This window comes from Lagenorhynchus albirostris, chromosome 11, assembly GCF_949774975.1.
Source record: "Lagenorhynchus albirostris chromosome 11, mLagAlb1.1, whole genome shotgun sequence".
Taxonomy (NCBI): Eukaryota; Metazoa; Chordata; class Mammalia; order Artiodactyla; family Delphinidae; genus Lagenorhynchus; species Lagenorhynchus albirostris.
The window spans coordinates 68,038,336-68,057,898 of record NC_083105.1 but is presented as its reverse complement, the minus strand read 5'-3'; the positions used below and the strand labels follow the sequence as shown (position 1 = coordinate 68,057,898).

At 35.4% G+C, this 19,563-nt stretch overlaps 1 protein-coding gene across 12 annotated transcripts in view; it reads left to right on the top strand.

Moving 5' to 3' along the window:
• The window catches only part of TMEM117 (transmembrane protein 117), a 564,965-nt gene that overhangs the window by 316,943 nt on the left and 228,459 nt on the right, over positions 1–19,563 (top strand). For all 12 annotated transcript variants that reach the window (XM_060166509.1, XM_060166503.1, XM_060166504.1 and 9 more), the window contains one exon: positions 18,991–19,088. In XM_060166509.1, coding sequence (XP_060022492.1) covers positions 18,991–19,088 — 98 coding nt within the window. The remainder of the gene's footprint in view (positions 1–18,990; positions 19,089–19,563) is intronic.

The following is a 19,563-nucleotide window of genomic DNA, read 5'->3' as shown; positions in this document are numbered from 1 at the left end:
GCAGAAAATGGTATTCCTCTGTATTGTATGAAAGGATTACTTATTGCTGTGAAAAATATATAAAGGTTTGTGAGAATGGTTTTGATAAGCTAGAGACACTAAAAGAATGTTAGATTTTCTTCTGTACAATAGTATATTCTGAGACATAAAGGTATTTACCTTAGGCTCATGTTATCATAAGCATGAATTTATTAACTTGTCTGTAATATACAAAAGGATATGACAGCATGCTATACCTGAAAGAAAAAATAATATATTGTCTTGTTACTCCTCAGAACAACAAAAAAAATCAGCAACCTGCAATGCTTAAACATCTCTTTTGTAAAAGGGAAAGTTTCAGAAACTTTAAATAGGCAAAGAAAAGCAGTAATGTGTTGCTCTTCTTCAAACTTAAAGGAAAGAACTTAGAAGTGGTATCAAAATTAACTTCTCTGCATCACTATAAGGGGATGTAGAAGTGATTTTAGAAAAATTAAATTTATTTTATGAATAAAAATCCAGAGTTTAAATCATTTCTTCTAAATTCTTGGAGCTATGTGCTAGATGAGATGGCTGAAAATGTGTGAAATTCTGAGGTTACCTGTTTTTAAATGAATAGCAACCGAGCATGGTTTTCTGACAGAGCTTCATAGACCTACGCCAAAATAAGCTTCAGAGACCTATGCCTATGCCTGATTAAATTGCTCAATTAAAGGACTAGAGATGACAAACAGGACCAGCTCTAGACCAAGGATTGATCCACACCAGCTGTACACACCGTGTGAACTGTAGAAGTGTCCAGCTAGGGAAAGTAATAATAATGAAAATGGCCACTCAAAATACAGAATTTAATGAAATAGACAACCCACTTTCATGATATTCTAATATCATGAAATTTAATTTAACATGAAACATTCTTGTTTGTTGATTTTCTTGAGCTATTAAACCAGATATAGAGCAAAGATATTGTCTCTTAAAATCGTGGTTCTCAAAAAAAGGATGTATAGAAAATCATTTGTAGGACTTTGGAAAAAATACTGAGATCTGGATTCAGACAAATGGGATCCGATTGCCCTGGGGTAAGACTCAGCAACTAAGTGACAGGAGTGTTACTTAGGTGATTCTGCTGCCTGTTGTGGCTTCTACCAGAAACAGAATTCATTTACTAGATAAATCCGTGGATAAATGAAAGGAACAGATTGAGTAAGAACCCGATGATAAATAATTGTTTCAGTTACATATGTCTGAGATTTATAACTCTTTATCCACAATTCCAAAATCTCAAAAGCTTTGAAAGCCAAAAAAAAAAAAAAAAAAAAGATTTTACAACTCACTTCATGGCAAAACCTACCCTGCCTTCATTTTTGGCAAAACCAGATCTGAACTGACACAAGGCCCTTTGTGCTCTTTATTTACCCTGACAAGTGTGAAGACTCACGTGTTTTGTTACAGAAATATGAATATGTTTTATTGTGGAAGTGTTACCTCCTAAACTTATGTCTACTATGTTCCCCTTCTAGAATCTGAAGAATTCTAAATCCTAAAATGTATCTGGCCCCAGTAAATTTTAGATAAGAGTTGGTAGACTTGTAATGGCTTCAACTGACATTTTGTTTTGTTCTGCATCGAACTGATTTGAGATTTTCTACTAACTGGTTCTAAACTCCTTGAAGGCAGGGACTCTGATATGCTTGCTTTGTTCAATAATGACCTTACATATTGGATCATTTAATAGTATTTTCTGCTCCAGGCCTATATTAGTCAAGGTTCACCAGAAAAACAGAACCAACAGGAGATATAGATAGATATAGATATAGATTTAGATATAGATATAGATTAGATATAGATATATGTATATATATATGAGGATATTTATTATAGGAATTGGTTCCTGGGATTTTGGAGGCCAAGAAATCCCATAATCTGCCATCTGCGAGCTGGAGAGCCAGGAAAGCCAGTATAATTCAGTCTGAGTCCAAGGGCCTAAGAGTAGGGGTTCATTGATATAAGTCCAAGTCCAAAGGACTTTGAGAACATGGAATCCAATGCTATAAGTCCCAGTCCGAGTCCTGAAGGCCCAAGAACCAGGAGCGCTGATGTCCAAGGATAGGGGAAGATGGATGTCCCAGCAGGAGCAAAAAGAACAAATTCACCTTTCCTCCACCTTTTGGTCTATTCAGGGTCTCCATGGATTGGATGATGCCCCTAAGTCCAAAGGCTATCTTCTTTACTCAGTCTACCAATTCAAATATTAATCTCGTCTGGAAGCACGCTCACAGACACACTCATAAATAATGTTTCATCAAGTATCTGGGCATCCCTTAGCCCAATCAATGTAACATAAAATTAACCACCACAAAGCCCACAACAATCTCGTGAGGGACACGGGGCTTATCATCCCCATTATAAGGATGAACAACCTGAAACAAGTCAATGAACTATCATAGTGCTTAGTGGAGGTCACAAGTTTTGTGGTCAGTGAGTATTTAGTAAATTGACCATCGCTTTAAATTGAGTTGAAGTAGCAACTTATTTTTTTCCCATAAGTAAAGAAGTAATTTAGTGTGTGGTGGTTCAAAAACCTTTAAAAAAATATTTAATAAATACTTATAAAATATGTAAACATTTTCCAAATCGTGTGATAAAACATAAAGGACATTTTATTTGTATATTTATGATCAGAATAAGCTTTACACATAAAGAGCAAGATGTAAGGGTAAGATTGACACTAAATTGTGGCTCTAAGATGTTTCTTTCTAATTTTTCAGGTTTAATGCAGTAATCACACCCCTTTGTATACCATTGCCTCAAATAATAATTTCAATCTTAGCGGAGTAGACCAGTAGTAGGGGAAGTGAGTTTGGGATAAAACTGTAAAGGATAATCTCATGTCAACCTCATTCCCACTCCCGCAGAAGAGTCTTCAGTAGCAGAGTCAGGGGGCCACGCATAGCATCCAAGGTCCTCTGCATCTGAAGCTTGGCCCTTGGCTTCCTGCTCTGTCTCTTAGGACATACTGGATGCTCAGTGTTTTCAGACTTTTCTAAATGGGGTTGTCATATTCCAAATGTAAGTGTCAGTGAGGGAAGAGGATTAAGAACAAGATGGCCTACTTTGGCTGTAAATGCTAAATTGTTCTGTGCATGTCATGAAACTCCTCTGTGTCTGCTTCACCATTTGTTAAATGAAGATTTTCAATTGATGATAAATTATTTGTTGGAATAAAACATCGATAATATTAATGAAGTAGACACAGAGCACACTGGCTCACAGCTTGGACTTTGGAATCGGGCATACTGGCATTTATTCTGCATGTTGGTTCTGTCACACTCTGTCCTTGGACCAGTTATCAAGCCTCCTCTGCTCCCAAAACTGGGAACACAGTAATGCCTAGATCATGGAGAAAATGCATGTGAATTTGCTGTCAATAAACATGTGTTAAACTCCCAAAGATATAAAGTGAAAACTTGATTAGCATCTACTCTGCTTCAGATTAAGGTAGAAATGAGTTATGTGAGGGGAGGGGAGGCATTTCTCAAGTGCACCCAGCTTTGTACTTGTAGACTGGAAAACAAAACAGAGAACCTATGAGTTTATTTGGCTAGGCACCTTTGAAAATTATTGAATATCTTTATTCATTCTAGAATTAATTATTTCTAGACATGAATCTAGCCTTTCTAGGATTAATGATGAAAACTTGGTATCTTTGTTAAAACATCATGTTCTGTACACTGCTAAAGTGAGCGTGATAGAAAGGGTGTGGAAAAATTGAACTGTTACTGGGAATATGGTGAACTAGATAACTGGGGAAAAGCAAAAACAATAACAAAGTCAACCACCTTCCAATAACAAATACCTTGACTATATTCATATTTTTAAATAAAACAAATAGAAAATAAAAATAGCAATCTTTTCAAAACCATGGTCTTTTTCTTTTTGGAAAATAAAGGATATCCTTACAGACCGAAAGTAAAATATGAATCAAACCCAGATAGTTAAGGAGAGGGACAGTGACTGGCCTGAGGGTATCTGCCCATTGTTAGTGACTTAGAGCTCTTTTTTTTTACACTCATGTGAGGAAAAGAAGACAAAACTGAGGGTCCAGACGAGATGTACTGTCAAATTAGAAACAGTCAACAAAAAGCCAGGAACCTGGAAAAACTTCACTCTCAGTGAGAAAGTTGACTGGTAAAAATTTGCCCTAAATAAGGAAACACCTTAGAAACTTGGCTGCCTTGTCATGGGTTCTGAAGAGAGGAGAAAATGAAGTCTCCCTGAGAATTTATAACCATAAACTGTCCCCCAAGTGGGTGGATGGCCCAAATTCCCACCTCCTGCGGGTTCATAAACTTTACACTAAGAATTTATTTTAAAGTGATCCCAGGTTGGAAGTTTTCTTAGGCCCTTCACAGAACCAAGCATGAATTCTCTCTGAGGGAACATGTTAACAAACCTGTCCTTAAAATATCTGCATAAATAAAATGCCAATAAACATGACTGTATAATCAAAAATTACAAAAGACACAATAAGTATCATAAGTAACAGCAGTAAATACAACTAGCAGAAACAGACCCACACAGATTTTAGTTTTTAGAATGTTCTATATAGCACATAAAAATGTATTTTCAAATAATATATTCAAATGAATAAAGAAGGAATTGAAAATGTAACTAAGGAATGGAAGACTGGGTAATTTGAAAATGACCCAAACAGAACTTTTAGGAATAAAAATACATAATGATTGAAATGAAAAATTATTTGGGGGTTAAAGAACATATTAGACAAAGATAGATAATTATTAAAGTATAAAATACATCTGAAATATATTTTTCCATAGTGATGTACAGAGAAATAGAAAATATTTAAAAGAAGGTAAGAGACATGAAGTGACAAGTTCTTATGTGCATCTAATCAAAATTCCAGAAGGTGGAAATAGGATGGGGTGAAGCAATATTTGAAGGAAAAAAAAAAAGCTTAGATTTTACAATTTTTCAGCTTCCAGAATCACAACAAATTCAAAATAGGAAAAAAATTCCACCCCTAGACAAGTGAGAGTGAAACTACATATCATCAAAGGAAAAATAACCTTAAAAGTAACAAGAAAACAAAACAAGTTACCTATAAAGAAATGAAAGATTGACGATTTCTAATCAGCAACAAAAGAGGCCAGGAGAATATCTTCCATATGTTAAAAGAAAATTTTCTTAGAACAGTAAAGCCCATAAAAACTCTTGTGTAACAATACCAGCCAAGTAGAAATTTTCAGAAAAAAGTAAAACAAACTTTATCTTTACAAACTCACTAAAGAAGCTTCTCAAGGCAACATTACAATGAAGATATAAGAATAATGATTCTAAAAAGGCACTCTGAGATGCTAGAAGAGATTTGTGGACAAAAAATGTTTAATATGCTTTTAAATATAAGCAAAAAATGACTGTGAAAAATTAACTATAATGACTTATTTGTTAAAAATAAGCAGGTGGTAATAAAAGCCAGATGGAACTAAAATTCTAGACAAATTTGCATGTAAGTTGGGAACGGGTGATCAGAATTCAATCACTATAAGTTCTTTGAATTGTTTGGGAGTAGAGTAGTGATACTGATTAACTAGATTTTAGTAATTTATGTATACTGAGTAAAATTTCTAGGACAAATTCCTAGTAAATAGAAATAAATACTATAGCATTGAAATCAATACAGAAGAAAGAAAGAAATTAAATGCAAATAAAAACTCAATCAATCTGAAAGAAGGCAAAAATGAAGGAAAAAAAGAAAAGTTGAAGCAATAGAGGTAAAAAATGAAGTGGTAGAAATAAATTATATTAGTAAGCACAGCTAATGTAACTTTCTTAAAAGACAAAGATGGACAGATTAGCTTAAAGCAATTTTAAACTATATGCTGTATATTAATTTTCTGTTGCTACATAACAAGTTATCATAAATTTAGCAGCTTAACACAAAACCCATTCATTAGCTTACAGTTCTGTAGGTCAGAAATCTGCATGAGCTCCACTGGGTTCTCTGTTTCAGATCTCACAAGTCTGAAATCAAAGTTTTGACCATCCTGGCCTCTTACCTGGAGGGTCTGGGGAAGAATCCCCTTCCAAGCTCATTCAGCTTGTTGGCAGAATTCACTGGATCAATTAGGCAAGGGTCATTTGGGATCATTCTTCGAATTCTGCCTGCCACATGCTGTTTTCAAGACTCATGCCCCAAATATAAAGAAAAAGAAATTTTGAAAGTAAAGAAATGGAAAATAGGTACTAGGGGAAGAGTATCCAAAATAAAATTGATGTAGTTACATTGATAGCAAGCAAAATAGACCTTTGGGAGGGAAAATAAAGCCTTTTTAGGGTTAAAGAGAGTTAACCACTGGTTAAAATGAATTCACCAGGAAGGTGTAACAATTTTAAACTAATATGTACCCTATAACATACCTTCAAAATTTATAAAGGATAAATTGACAGAATTTAATAATTGATAACTCCACCATCATAATACTTACAATAAGAAAAAGAAACACTGAAAATGAATAAATTAAGTATACAGCATTAAGATCTTAGGGTGAATAAAAACAGGAGAATCAGTTAAAAAACAGAAGGAAGGAATAAATATGAGCAGAGATTAATATAATAAAAATAAAGGTACTATAGAGAAATGAAAATAACCAAGGAAATTTTGAAAGCCTAATAAAATTGACAAATCTTTACAAGAGTAATCAAAATTAAAAGAAAAAAGGTACAAATAAACCATATAAAAAATGAAAAAGAAATTATCAATAGAGTTGCAGTGGAGATCAAAGGTATAACTAAATGCTTCATTCTAGATAAATCTCAGAAAAATAATGAGTGAAAGAAGCCAGATGCAGGAAAATCACACTGAATTATTCTGTTTAACTACAAATACACAAAATATATATAACTAAATAATATTGTATTATATTTGTGGTTACATCCAGATGACATAAAGCCACAAAGAAAAACAAGAAAATGGGAATTATAAAATACAAGATTTAGAATTGTGGTTACCCCAAGGTAATTTGACTGGGGATAAGTACACAGAGGGCTTAAAAGTTTTTGTTTTTATTCTATTTTTTTCAAGGTACATAGTGGAAGATGCTGTACTATTTATTTGTATTCTTTATGCCTTAATATACATTATATGCACTTTGATATAGGTAAAATTTTAATAACTTTAATTAAAACTTTTTTTTTTTTTTTTTTTTTTTTGCGGTACGCGGGCCTCTCACTGCTGTGGCCTCTCCTGTTGCGGAGCACAGGCTCCGGACGCGCAGGCTCAGCGGCCATGGCTCACGGGCTTAGCCGCTCCACGGCACGTGGGATCTTCCTGGACCTGGGCACGAACCTGTGTCCCCTGCATTGGTAGGCGGACTCTCAACCATTGCGCCACCAGGGAAGCCCAAAACATCTTGAATATGTAGATGTCTGTGAAATATTAACAAAACGACAGAAAACATATTGATTAAAGCAACTTCCTAGGTTTAATTTTTAAAATATGCTCTAAAACCAATATTTTACTTGTATTTGACACGAAAATATTTAGTTTTAGACACTGAATGCTGAAATAATAATCCCACTGCGAAGATACATATTTAGGATACTGCTTTTGAATTCTGAGCTTGCCATTATGTCACCCAAACATTTAGTCCATAGTGTTATAATTATATCAGACACCAATATAACATAGAAATAATGCTTAAATTTATAAGATATGTTACTTGGTGGTTGCCTTACTTGATAATCTCTCAAATTTTGAAAACAGAGCAAAGGTGGTTATGTCAGATGGTTGATTTATCAGCCTTTTCTTGAACTTGCTTTTTACTAGCAGTAGGAATGACAAGCCAATGCTTTTCAACCCACTGGCCTATAGGTTTGGATTTGTCACCTTTCAGAGTTGACTAAAACATTTTAATAAATATCATGCAAGCAATATGGCAGGTTACATAGTGGTGCTGGGTCTGGGAGACTGAGCCAACTCCATTGGTCCTGTCATTAGAGCTAGCATGTTTTAAGCATTTCACTCAGAAACTGGAATGCTGAGATCTTTAAAATGAGATTTATTTTCCCTTTAAGGAGATGTTTGCCCTTTCTGTGTTCTAAGGCTGCTTGGTGAATAATGGTTCTTCTAATCACATTTCTGAAAGCATCTTTTATATGTCTTTGTATTGGCCCTCCATTCATATGTACAGTCACAAAGCTACCATATTATGGCCTATTTTGTATAATTAATTTCTCTAGTAGCAATCTCTTATCTATGTTAACAAAATAAGGAAAGTATAGATGCTGAAAACTGCTTATTCCTTCGAGCCACAAAACAAAAATAAATGCTTAACCATGTAATATTAAGCTACTATCATTTGATAATTTAGCCACTCATAAGGAATAACATGGCAGAAGATAGTCTAAATATTTTTCTGCTGGCTTCTTGTTCAGCAAAATCAGTAATAATTCTAGTTCTTTCCATTTACTCTATATTATAATTCAAAGTGCTAGACAGCAAATTGTACTAGGGCACATTGTATTTATTCTGCATCTGTTAACACACTATTTGAAACTCTGCAGACCTTGCCTGGGAAGATACTTTTAGATTGTGTATATTTCTGTATTCAGGTAAGTCAGGTATCTTTTTCTAAGTGCTTCTATATACTGAAACATGCCCAATCTCCTTACTTAATACTAAAACAGTCCATGACTCTTTGTAAATCAGTAGGGATCCAGCAATAAGGTGCAACATATCACAAAAGCAGTGTAGGCTATCAATGGAGATAATAAGCAGGTGCATTAATATTCATGCCTTATGAAATCCTGGTTGTGCTTCTAAAAAGCTGTAGAATACATTCCAAGTTTAATGTTCACCAGTAGATGTTTGCCAGTGATTTTCAGATATTTCTTGTAGCAATTCATTCAAGGCATCCCTAGGTAATTTAGGAAAATTTCGTCTGTATTTTCCATTTACTTAATTGTATGCTCAGCTAGTGTACCTCAGTGAGTATGCATAATCCTTTCTGGTTGACCATTGGCTCTTTCTTTGACTCAGCAGGAAGTGCTGTTCTGTAAGACTGACTGACTGTGTGTGTCCATGTATGTGGTATGGTGTGTGTAGTGGGGGTCAGGTGGCAGTGATAGGAGAAAAACTACATGCGTTGTCCTGTACAGTACAGTATTTCCTTAGTGTCAAAGAAGTGCATTTAGACTTTGTTTCCATGTAGAGTAACCTAAGAGGGAGGATAAGAAAATAATGCTATGCTACAAGGAATGCAGAGATACCAATAAAACAGGACCACTACATAAAGATGCACAGGCTGGGTACTGTCCAAGTCCAGAGGCCACCACACACTACCCCCCAGAGTTATACAATGTATCAACACCACAAAAAAAGCATATGAAAGTGTACTACTGTTCAGTCTTTAAAATAGGGGATTGCTATATGTCCTTATTTAGTTCATCTATAAATAAATTCATAATAAAGCAAATATATTATGTACATGGATAATGTGAGTAGCATGCATCTTAGACTTAATATCCTTGTTTGAAATTGTATTTGATTTCTTTATTTTTCCAGACATTGATAAAGACCACTTCTACCTCCTTTGGAATCTTAACTGTATACCTCCTGTGTCTTCCTACCTTTCCAAGAGGTGAAGGGGCGGGGTTGGGAGGAAAAGGAATATTCTACCATCCATGTACTACACTCCTAACACCACTACTGCTACTGCCGCTATTAGCACCATCATCACCACTAAACAGAGAATTCTGAAAGAGCTCTTTGGACTAATACTATTTATCCTAGCTTTCCCCACTGGTCTGTTCTGCATTCCATGCTCCTCTTGATTCCCTTTGTTTACTCATTCATCCAGTTATCCTTTCATTCATTCATTCAATAAATGTTTACTGAGACCCTATAGTATACTAGATAGAATGCTAGAGGATGGGGACAGAGTGTGAGCAAAATATACAAAATCTCTGCAATCATGGAGCTTATATTCTGATAATGAGTAGGTTTGCAGGGTTAATTCAACCACTTTAAATCTTTTGCATTTTATAGAGTCTCCCTTTACAGTCAGGATATTGTTGCTAGAGCTGGGAGCTTTTACTTCCTCCCTATTTTGTATCAAGGGTTTACACCACATCAGCTTTTTATAAAAAATTTCAATTAACACTTTTATTTTGAGATAACTGAGTCATGTGCTATTGTAAGAAATACTACAGAGAAATCCCATACACCCATTATCCAGATTCCCCCACTGTTACTTCATACTACGGTATCACAGCTAAGATATTGACATTGGAGCAATCCACCAGATTTCTCAAGTTTTACTAGTACTTATTTGTATGTGTGTTGTATGTGTGTTTTTAGTTTTATACCATTTTATCACATACGTATGTTTGTGTATCCATCACCACAGTTAGGATACAGAACAATTCCATCACCACAGGGATCCCTCATTCTGCCTTATACAACCATATTCACCCCCTGACCTTTGCCACACCTTATTTCCTAACCCCTGGCAACCTCTAATCTGTTCTCCAGTTCAAAAATTTTGTCTTTTCAAAATGTAATCTAAATAGATTTGAAAAGTACGTGACCTTTTGGATTGATTTTTTTTTCACTCACCATAATTCTCTGGAAATTCATACAAATTGTTGTATGTGTCAGTAGTTTGCTCTTTTTCATTGCTAAGTACTATTCCATGACACAGATGTATAACCATGTATTTATCCACCAACTGAAGGATATCTAGATTGTTTCCAGTTTGGGGCTATTTTTAATGAAGCTGACATGAACATTTATGTACAGATGTTGGTGTTATCATACATTTATTTTTGTGTAGGAAAAATGCCCAAGGGTGCAACTGTTGGACTGTGTTGAAATTGATGTATAGTTTCATAACAAACTGCCAAACTGTTTTCCAGAGTTTCTGTAACATTTCACTTCCCTGGAATATATGGGAGATAGTCTCCCACAATTTCTCCACACCCTCATCTTCATTCGGTGTTGTTACTGTTTTTCATTTTAGTCACTTAGGTAGATTTTGTCTTTACATAATATTAGCCTTTGATGCATGGAACTAAAGTTTCAAGAATACATTGACGTTTCCTTGACAATCTCTTAGGAGTATCTCAGTTCATTTGAAGACTTTTGCACTGCTGTTTGGTGACGAGAATACGTTTGTATCAGAAGATGCCAAGACTCCATAACAAAAAGTTAGGATCTCAAAGTAGACCTGAGAAAAAAATCACAAAGAACTCTCTATTTGTCATGATGATGTCAAGTTTGCTATTGTTGTCACCGTTCCGTAGAAGTAGGATGGACCCCATCTCAAATTTGTTCAAGTGTTGACAGTGATGATGCCACACTTGCACCAACAGAGTATGAAAAGGTTTATTCCTCCCATAATGAAGGTTCTCAGAGAGCATGGCGGCTCCCAAACAGGGCCAAAAATGGCTTGAAGGAGTCAGAAAATGAGACTGACATGGGATTTTTATGGTGGATCTGGGGTGGGTCTGGAGTGAGAATTCCTGCTCGTGGTTTGGACTTCCTGCTGATGCCAAGGGAAGGAGTACTAGGGTTTTCTCATCAACTTATGATGCCAAGGGAAGGAGTACTAGGGTTTTCTCATCAACTTACCCAGATGTGGAGCAAAAGGAGAAGAGTGGATGGTGAAGCTTAAAAGTAGTCAGCAGTCAAATATAAAAAAAAAAAAAAAAATGGAGTCAGACTTCTTACTATAATTTTGATGACATTGGGAAGAATTTGGGGATATATGGCTGCAGCATGAACAAGGACTTTCCATCAATCTGCTTAGAAGCATAGAAGTAAAATGAACAATTTAAAGAAATACTGGAGCCCTGCTCACCATCTTTTCTTCCTCTCCAGCTTAAGTGCTGACATTTCCTGGTTTGTGACCAATGACTTATTACTCACTGTCATGCTCATGTTATTCATAATGATAAACAGTCTCTCCTCTTGGCCTGGGTATGTGAAGATTCACTCATTTTGGTATTGGCTTTGGCTATTGGTAAATCACTGTGTCCTGAACCATAATTCTTTGGGCAGCTAAAGCCCTCAAAAGTAAAGTTTGCTATTACAAATTAAAGGAACTTTGTAACTTCCCATCCTGTCCCTGAATGAACACTATAGGGAACTTCAAAACACCTGCCAAAATATGGGTTTGCTTGGTGTTGAAAATTTGGCATTAATTGCCTATTCATTCTTCATAAGTGCCAATTACTGGCTTATAATTCCATCTAAAGAATTCTGTACAGTTAATGTGTACCTGTGATATGCCTCAATGAAATCTAAATAAAAGTGGCATCAATAAAGTCAGGAAAAGAATATTGCAGCTGTGGGGCAGTACATTACTAATAATCTCAATTTACTTTCTTAACTGGACAAGGAACTAAAAACAAAAACAAAAACCAAATCTTGGTCATAGTAACAATTATATAAGGACCTGTATCCAAGTGTTTAAAAAGTAATTGCAGAAATCCATGAAAATCATCCATTGCTGATGGCATATTTTGATCTAATTTTCATGAGATGGAAGACACTATTAAATTGGGAAACTATTAGCACTATTATCTTTTTTTTTTTTTTTGCGGTATGTGGGCCTCTCACTGTTGTGGCCTCTCCCGTTGCGGAGCACAGGCTCCGGACGCGCAGGCCCAGCGGCCATGGCTCACGGGCCCAGCCGCTCTGCGGCATGTTGGATCCTCCTGGACCAGGGAACAAACCCGTGTTCCCTGCATCGGCAGGCAGTCTCTCAACAACTGCGCTACCAGGGAAGCCCCTAGCACTATTATCTTTAAGAGATGAAAATTATAAATGCTCTTACAGAATACTTATCATTCCATTAACTAAACACTTTTTCAAAATTCACTTATATAATAAATATAGGTAGCCAGATAACCTAATTACATTTTTATATTACATATATGCTGAATATGAAGCAAAGCTTTTCTTCAGAATAATCTCTCAGAAAATCTGAAATTACCTTATGTTCAAATACCTACAAAATCTCATATTACGTTTCATTATTTTATTTTGAATAAAGTTGTATTTGGGGAAGGCATTAATCTAAAACAGCGTTAAATAAAAACTAACTTTGAATGCTATTTGGGTCATCTAATGAGTACCATTAAAACAAGGAGACAAGTATATCACAGATGTAGTAATTATTTTTGATGGTATGGCCTCAAAATTGCCCAAAATACCTGTCATCATGAAAAGGCTTTTAATAATCATTTTAAATAACAATACAGAATTTCCATTTTAAAATAGGAAGATTTGGGCAATGAACAAAAAGAGTGTGGAGTATAAGTGTCAGAGATTCTAACTTTATCTTTAACTTTATCTGATTCTAACTAAATCACATCTCTAAATCAGAAGCATGTTCCATGATGGAGGGTTGCCAAATGTAGTGACTGTCAAGTATGTTTCATGACAATGCTAAGAGGACATATGGTGACTACAGATCTCAGGCCAAGTTGCCAAAGAACAGTTCTCCAAAGTAGATGGCCCTCCCTGAGAGGCCTGGAATAATGGGGATGGGGTGTTCTGATTGGGAGTGGGCCCTGTCACCCCTCAACATGAGCCTCTTGCAGAATGCTAGTCCAGGGAAAACCTCACATCATTCAGAAGGCGATCCATTCCAAAGGGACCAGTATGAGAATTTTGTCATTAAGAATAAAAGAGGAAGAAAATAACAAGAAAATCCAATAACAGGTGAAGAACCCTCCACCAGAAAAATGATACCACAAGCCAGAGGAAAATTTTGATTAAAATATCCCAGTGAATTAAAAAAATTAGTGAAATCATTGTCTTTATAAAATAAGGTTTCAAAGCAAAGATACAAGAATGTAGAGAGGATGGTGTGAGACAGTAGAAGATGAAACAAGAGATGGTAGGCTCAGGAAAGGAATGCAGAAGAGAAAAATGTAGAGAAAAAAAGGTCAAATTGGAATCTCCACAAACATTAGTCAACACACCCAAAATCATAGTAAGGGATGACTGAGTGAGTGAAATTAAAAGTTAAAAAGAGGTGTAGACATAGAAGATAGAAAAAAACCCAGAATCTGCATAATTGTGTCTCTAAAAAATAGAACTAAAAAAATGGATAAGTAAAGTAATGGTTAAGTATTCCCAAAAGACTTAATAGAATAAAGAAACATGAGAATCTTTAGACTTAAAGGGCAAATTGTGCCTAGAAAAGTGACAGCAATCAATAAACTTAGCAAAATTATTACACTAAAAAAAAAAGAGAGAGAGAGAATACTGTGGGCATCCACGCGATTAAAAAATCAATTCACGGGGCTTCCCTGGTGGCGCAGTGGTTGAGAGTCCGCCTGCCAATGCAGGGGACATGGGTTCATTCCCCGGTCCGGGAAGATCCCACATGCCGTGGAGCGGCTGGGCCCGTGAGCCATGGCCGCTGAGCCTGCGCGTCCGGAGCCTGTGCTCCGCAACGGGAGAGGCCATAGCAGTGAGAGGCCCGCGTACAGCAAAAAAAAAAAAAAAAAAAAAAAAATCAATTCACCTGTAAAGATGGAAAAAATTTTTCTGGTTCCAGTTTTCTGATACTGCTCCTTGGCATCACTCAACAGTGTTAAGAAAGTAAAACAATGCCTTCAATTCTAAGGAAAACAGTTGTGATTCAGTAACTTTATACTCAGCCTAATTATTGGTCACGTGTAAAGAAAATAAACAATTTGGTTGTAGGCTGCATTGTTTTCACAAATCTTCCGGAAGAATGTTATAGAGAAAAGTTCAGGCATTGGAAGTAGTGGAAAAACTCCAGCAGTAGTACTGGAAAAGATTGTTGAGGCAATTTGAACTAAGGTCAAAAGAAATGCATGGCTTCTGATTATAGACCAGAATATAGAGGTATTCCCAAACCATAACAACATAGAAATGATATATGGTGTAAAAAAGTATAATATTCTAAAGTTCACATCTTTTATAGATGAGGGGAAAAGGTATCATTTAAAGATGATAAATAAAATAGGGACTTAATATATTCAAAGAGTCAAAAAGTTAATAGGAAAAATAATATAATAAGTACAATAGGGTGATGGAGGGGGAGAAGGCAGAGGGAGAAGAAGCAGAAAAATAATTTTGTCAATGCTCATACTAGGGAATAAATAAAATCAACAGAAATAATAAAATACATCTATTAAATGAAGTTTAATTATAAAGATAATAATCAGAAATAATAGAAACCTTTTATATTACAGTAAAATGCACATAAGAATGTAGGATAGAAGATGAAACAAAGAAGAAACTATTTAAATAAATTTACAGGTACTGATGTAAATATAATAATGTTCAAGATATATTGTTAAATAGAGAAAAGTTGTAAAAGAGCATTGCAAAATTGTATGTGTATGTTTGTTCATTAATATCCTTAATGTATATGCTCGTGTATTAATGGCATAGCACTTATTTCTCTTAAATGATACTCCACTGCATAATAGCTATCTCAAGAGAGGCACTATGTAGCTACTGTTATTGTTATTATGTTATGACCTTGTATCCTAATAAATCAGTATTTTTTATTAATATCACATGCTTAACATAAAACTATATGTAGTACCTACGTGTGAGTACCTACATGTACAGTTGGGCTACTGACCTCCCTTCCCTTTGATTTTTCACAGCAATTTAATCTGTAATGTATTTTAACATTGTACTGTATCTTTGTCACTTTCTAACGGTTCAATATATGATAGTTTTGTCTTTATGGAAGAGATGAGACTGATTGTCAATCCCTTTGACTCCAAATCCAGTTATTCAACACAGTCACAGGAAGCAGAATGATAGACATCAACAATAAACATCTATAATTATTATAACACCTGCTAACATGTATTGTGTGCCTATAGATGATGAATAAGAAACTGAGACACAGTGGTTGATTACTTTGCCCCAAATCAAAAAATAGTAAGAGACAAAACTTGGATTAGAAGCCAGGGAGGCTGGCCCCAGAGCTGGTGCACATAACAGTACATTCGAAGTGTGACCCTGCTCACTAACTTCTCTTTCTCCATGGGCGAAAGGCAGGATATAATGACTTATTTTATAAAGTTGCTACAACAATTCTTAAGAAGAATACATCTAAGAGCTTTGTAATCCATGAAGCTCTCTAGCAAATGCAAGATATTACCGATGCCATTGTATCTTCTTGCTGCCCTTGTTACCACCATGTCATAGAGGCTAAACTCACAGAGAAGCAAAGTCTTCACTTAGATTGCTGTAGAGATCACTTGCTTTTATGATCATTTACTGACTTTTAAATCTCAACATGCATGTTCCTGCTCAGATTGTACTATACTCAAGCCCCAAGATAAGCTTATATTCTACTGAGAAAGACTGCCAACAAGGTATAATGTGATAAGGGGCGTAATGAAGTTCTGAGTTTTGTGCAAAGACCTAGTAGAGAGGAAGGGCAAAGGGAAGGATTGTGAGACTCAAAGAGTTAGGCAAATATCTCCCAGCTTAGAAAGAAAGACCAGCAATTTCAAATTCTAATAATCTTCCCTGGAGTGAAGCATCAACAAGTTTCACATTGTATTTATGCTACACAGCAATATTTTTGCATTGTCCTCAGTCCCCCCTTTCCTGCATGTATTCCCACAAAGACTGTCCTTGACCAACACCAGAAATGAATTTGATTTCTCTAATGCAGAAGGTAATTGGATTTTTCTTTATTGAATGCATCCCTTTAATGACTGTCTCTGCTCCTGCCAATTTAGCTGCAAGTGACCTGACATTGATCTGATGATACGACTTAAAGAGTTGTAGCTGGGAGTGAAAAAGACCAGCTGTCTGGCATCAGAAAAAATGTTTTTTGCCTCATCTTGCTATTTTCCTAAGAAAATCCTTTGTCCTTGAATGTCATTTTTCCAAAACATGCTGCTGTGATAATTGGTCATATAGCAGCGGATTGCTTCCTTCTAAAAAATATGATAAGTATTTCCCAGAAATTCAAAGGATCGGGAGAGATTACTACAAACAACTATATGCCAATAAAATGGACAACCTGGAAGAAATGGACACATTCTTAGAAAAGCACAACCTTCCGAGACAGAACCAGGAAGAAATAGAAAATATAAACAGACTAATCACAAGCACTGAAATTGAAACTGTGATTAAAAATCTTCCAGCAAACAAAAGCCCAGGACCAGATGGCTTCTCAGGCAAATTCTATCAAACATTTAGAAGAGCTAACACCTATCCTTCTCAAACTCTTCCAAAATATAGCAGAAGGAGGAACACTCCCAAACTCATTCTACAAGGACACCATCACCCTGATACCAAAACCAGACAAAGATGACACACACAAAAAAAACTAGAGGCCAATATCACTGATGAACATAGATGCCAAAAACCTCAACAAAATACTAGCAAACAGAATCCAACAGCACATTAAAAGGATTATACACTGTGATCAAGTGGGGTTTATCCCAGGAATGCAAGGATTCTTCCATATACACAAATCAATCAATGTGATACACCATATTAACAAATTGAAGGAGAAAAACCATATGATCATATCAATAGATGGAGAAAAAGCTTTTGACAAAATTTAACACCCATTTATGATAAAAACCCTCCAGAAAGTAAGCATAGAGGCAACTTACCTCAACATAATAAAGGCCATATATGACAAACCCACAGCCAACATTGCTCTCAATGGTGAAAAACTGAAACCATTTCCACTAAGATCAGGAACAAGACAAGGTTGCCCACTCTCACCACTATTATTCAACATAGTTTTGGAAGTTTTAGCCACAGCAAGCAGAGGAGAAAAAGAAATAAAAAGAATCCAAATAGGAAAAGAAGAAGTAAAGCTGTCACTGTTTGCAGATGACATGATACTATACATAGAGAATCCTAAAGATGCTACCAGAAAACTACTAGAGCTAATCAATGAATTTGGTAAAGTAGCAGGATACAAAATTAATGCACAGAAATCTCTTGCATTCCTATACACTAATGATGAAAAATCTGAAAGAGAAATTAAGGCAACACTCCTATATACCACTGCAACAAAAAGAATAAAATACCTAGGAATAAACCTACCTAAGGAGACAAAAGACCTGTATGCAGAAAACTATAAGACACTGATGAAAGAAATTAAAGATGATACAAACAGATGGAGAGATATGCCATGTTCTTGGATTGGAAGAATCAACATTGTGAAAATGACTGTACTACCCAAAGCAATCTACAGATTCAGTGCAATCCCTATCAAACTACCAATGGCATTTTTCACAGAACTAGAACAAAAAATTTCACAGTTTGTATAGAAACACAAAAGACCCTGAATAGCCAAAGCAATCTTGAGAAAGAAAAATGGAGCTGGAGGAATCAGGCTCCCACAGTTGGAGGGAATGGTGAAAACATCACAGTGGTGATGTGACTTTACCCAAGACAGGCAGGATTTGTGCACCTGAGAAAAAGAGGTGGAACATTTTTGGAACAATACTGGGTAATTAGAATAATATGCCATAAAAAGGGTTCATGTCTTATATCTCACACATCATTGAAGGGAAAAAGGGAGAGAAAGGAAGGTAATATTTTGACTAGTGATATAGGTAAAAATCTAGACACATCAGGAAATGTTTGAATTTTGGAGTTTCTGATTTAGACAAACTTAAAAAGATTATGACATTTTATTTATTATGTTTTTGTTTCTATGGAGAAGTTAATAGTATCTTAAAGATGCCTCCTTGGATAAGGTAATCTTTTTAAAAAAAATCACTATTTGATACGTTGAACAGCCTTAAACATGCTCATTCATTATGTGAAGTCAAATGAACTGTTAAAACTTTTAACTGAAGTATATTCTTCTAATTTTCATCTCTGCATATATTCTAATGTTAAAATACATACATATTTTATTCTTAACAAAATGTGAATTATATACATATTTAAACCTGAATGGAAGATTTCTGAAAGTGCTAAATAAGTTTCTTTCATTGCTTCAGGTCACTGATATGATGCTTCAGGACAAGCCCTATCCTGATTGGGGAAAATCTGCAAGAGCTTTCTGGAAGAAAGGAAATGTTAGGATTATTTTATTCTGGTAAGAGATTGTTTCATTTATTGGCATATGTCTTGCCTCATTCACAAGGACTTGCGGTGGATTTCGTTTTCTTTAGATATATAAAATTCTATCTAGAGAGGCACTTCTAGTGGGCACTGTGCTCCATTAAAATGATGAAAACCATTATCCTATTTATCAATTAATTTCTGCTTACACATTGTTGCAAATACACATTTATAAGAGATACATTTACTAATATAGTAAAGCGAATAAGATTTTACCTGAGGTAAGTAGGTATTTGAGTCAGCAAAAATAAGCTATAAGTTTCATCAATGGAATCGGGTATAAAAATGTCCCCAGTGAGTACTGAATTTCCAGTGTATTTGACAGGATATAATTTTGCTTTGAAGAAATCATACAGTGAAGGAACCTCTTTACAGACCACATCTGGCTCTTTGGCACTTCTTTTTGTACCAATAATTTCCTTTAGCTCTCCAGCCCAATCATTGCAATT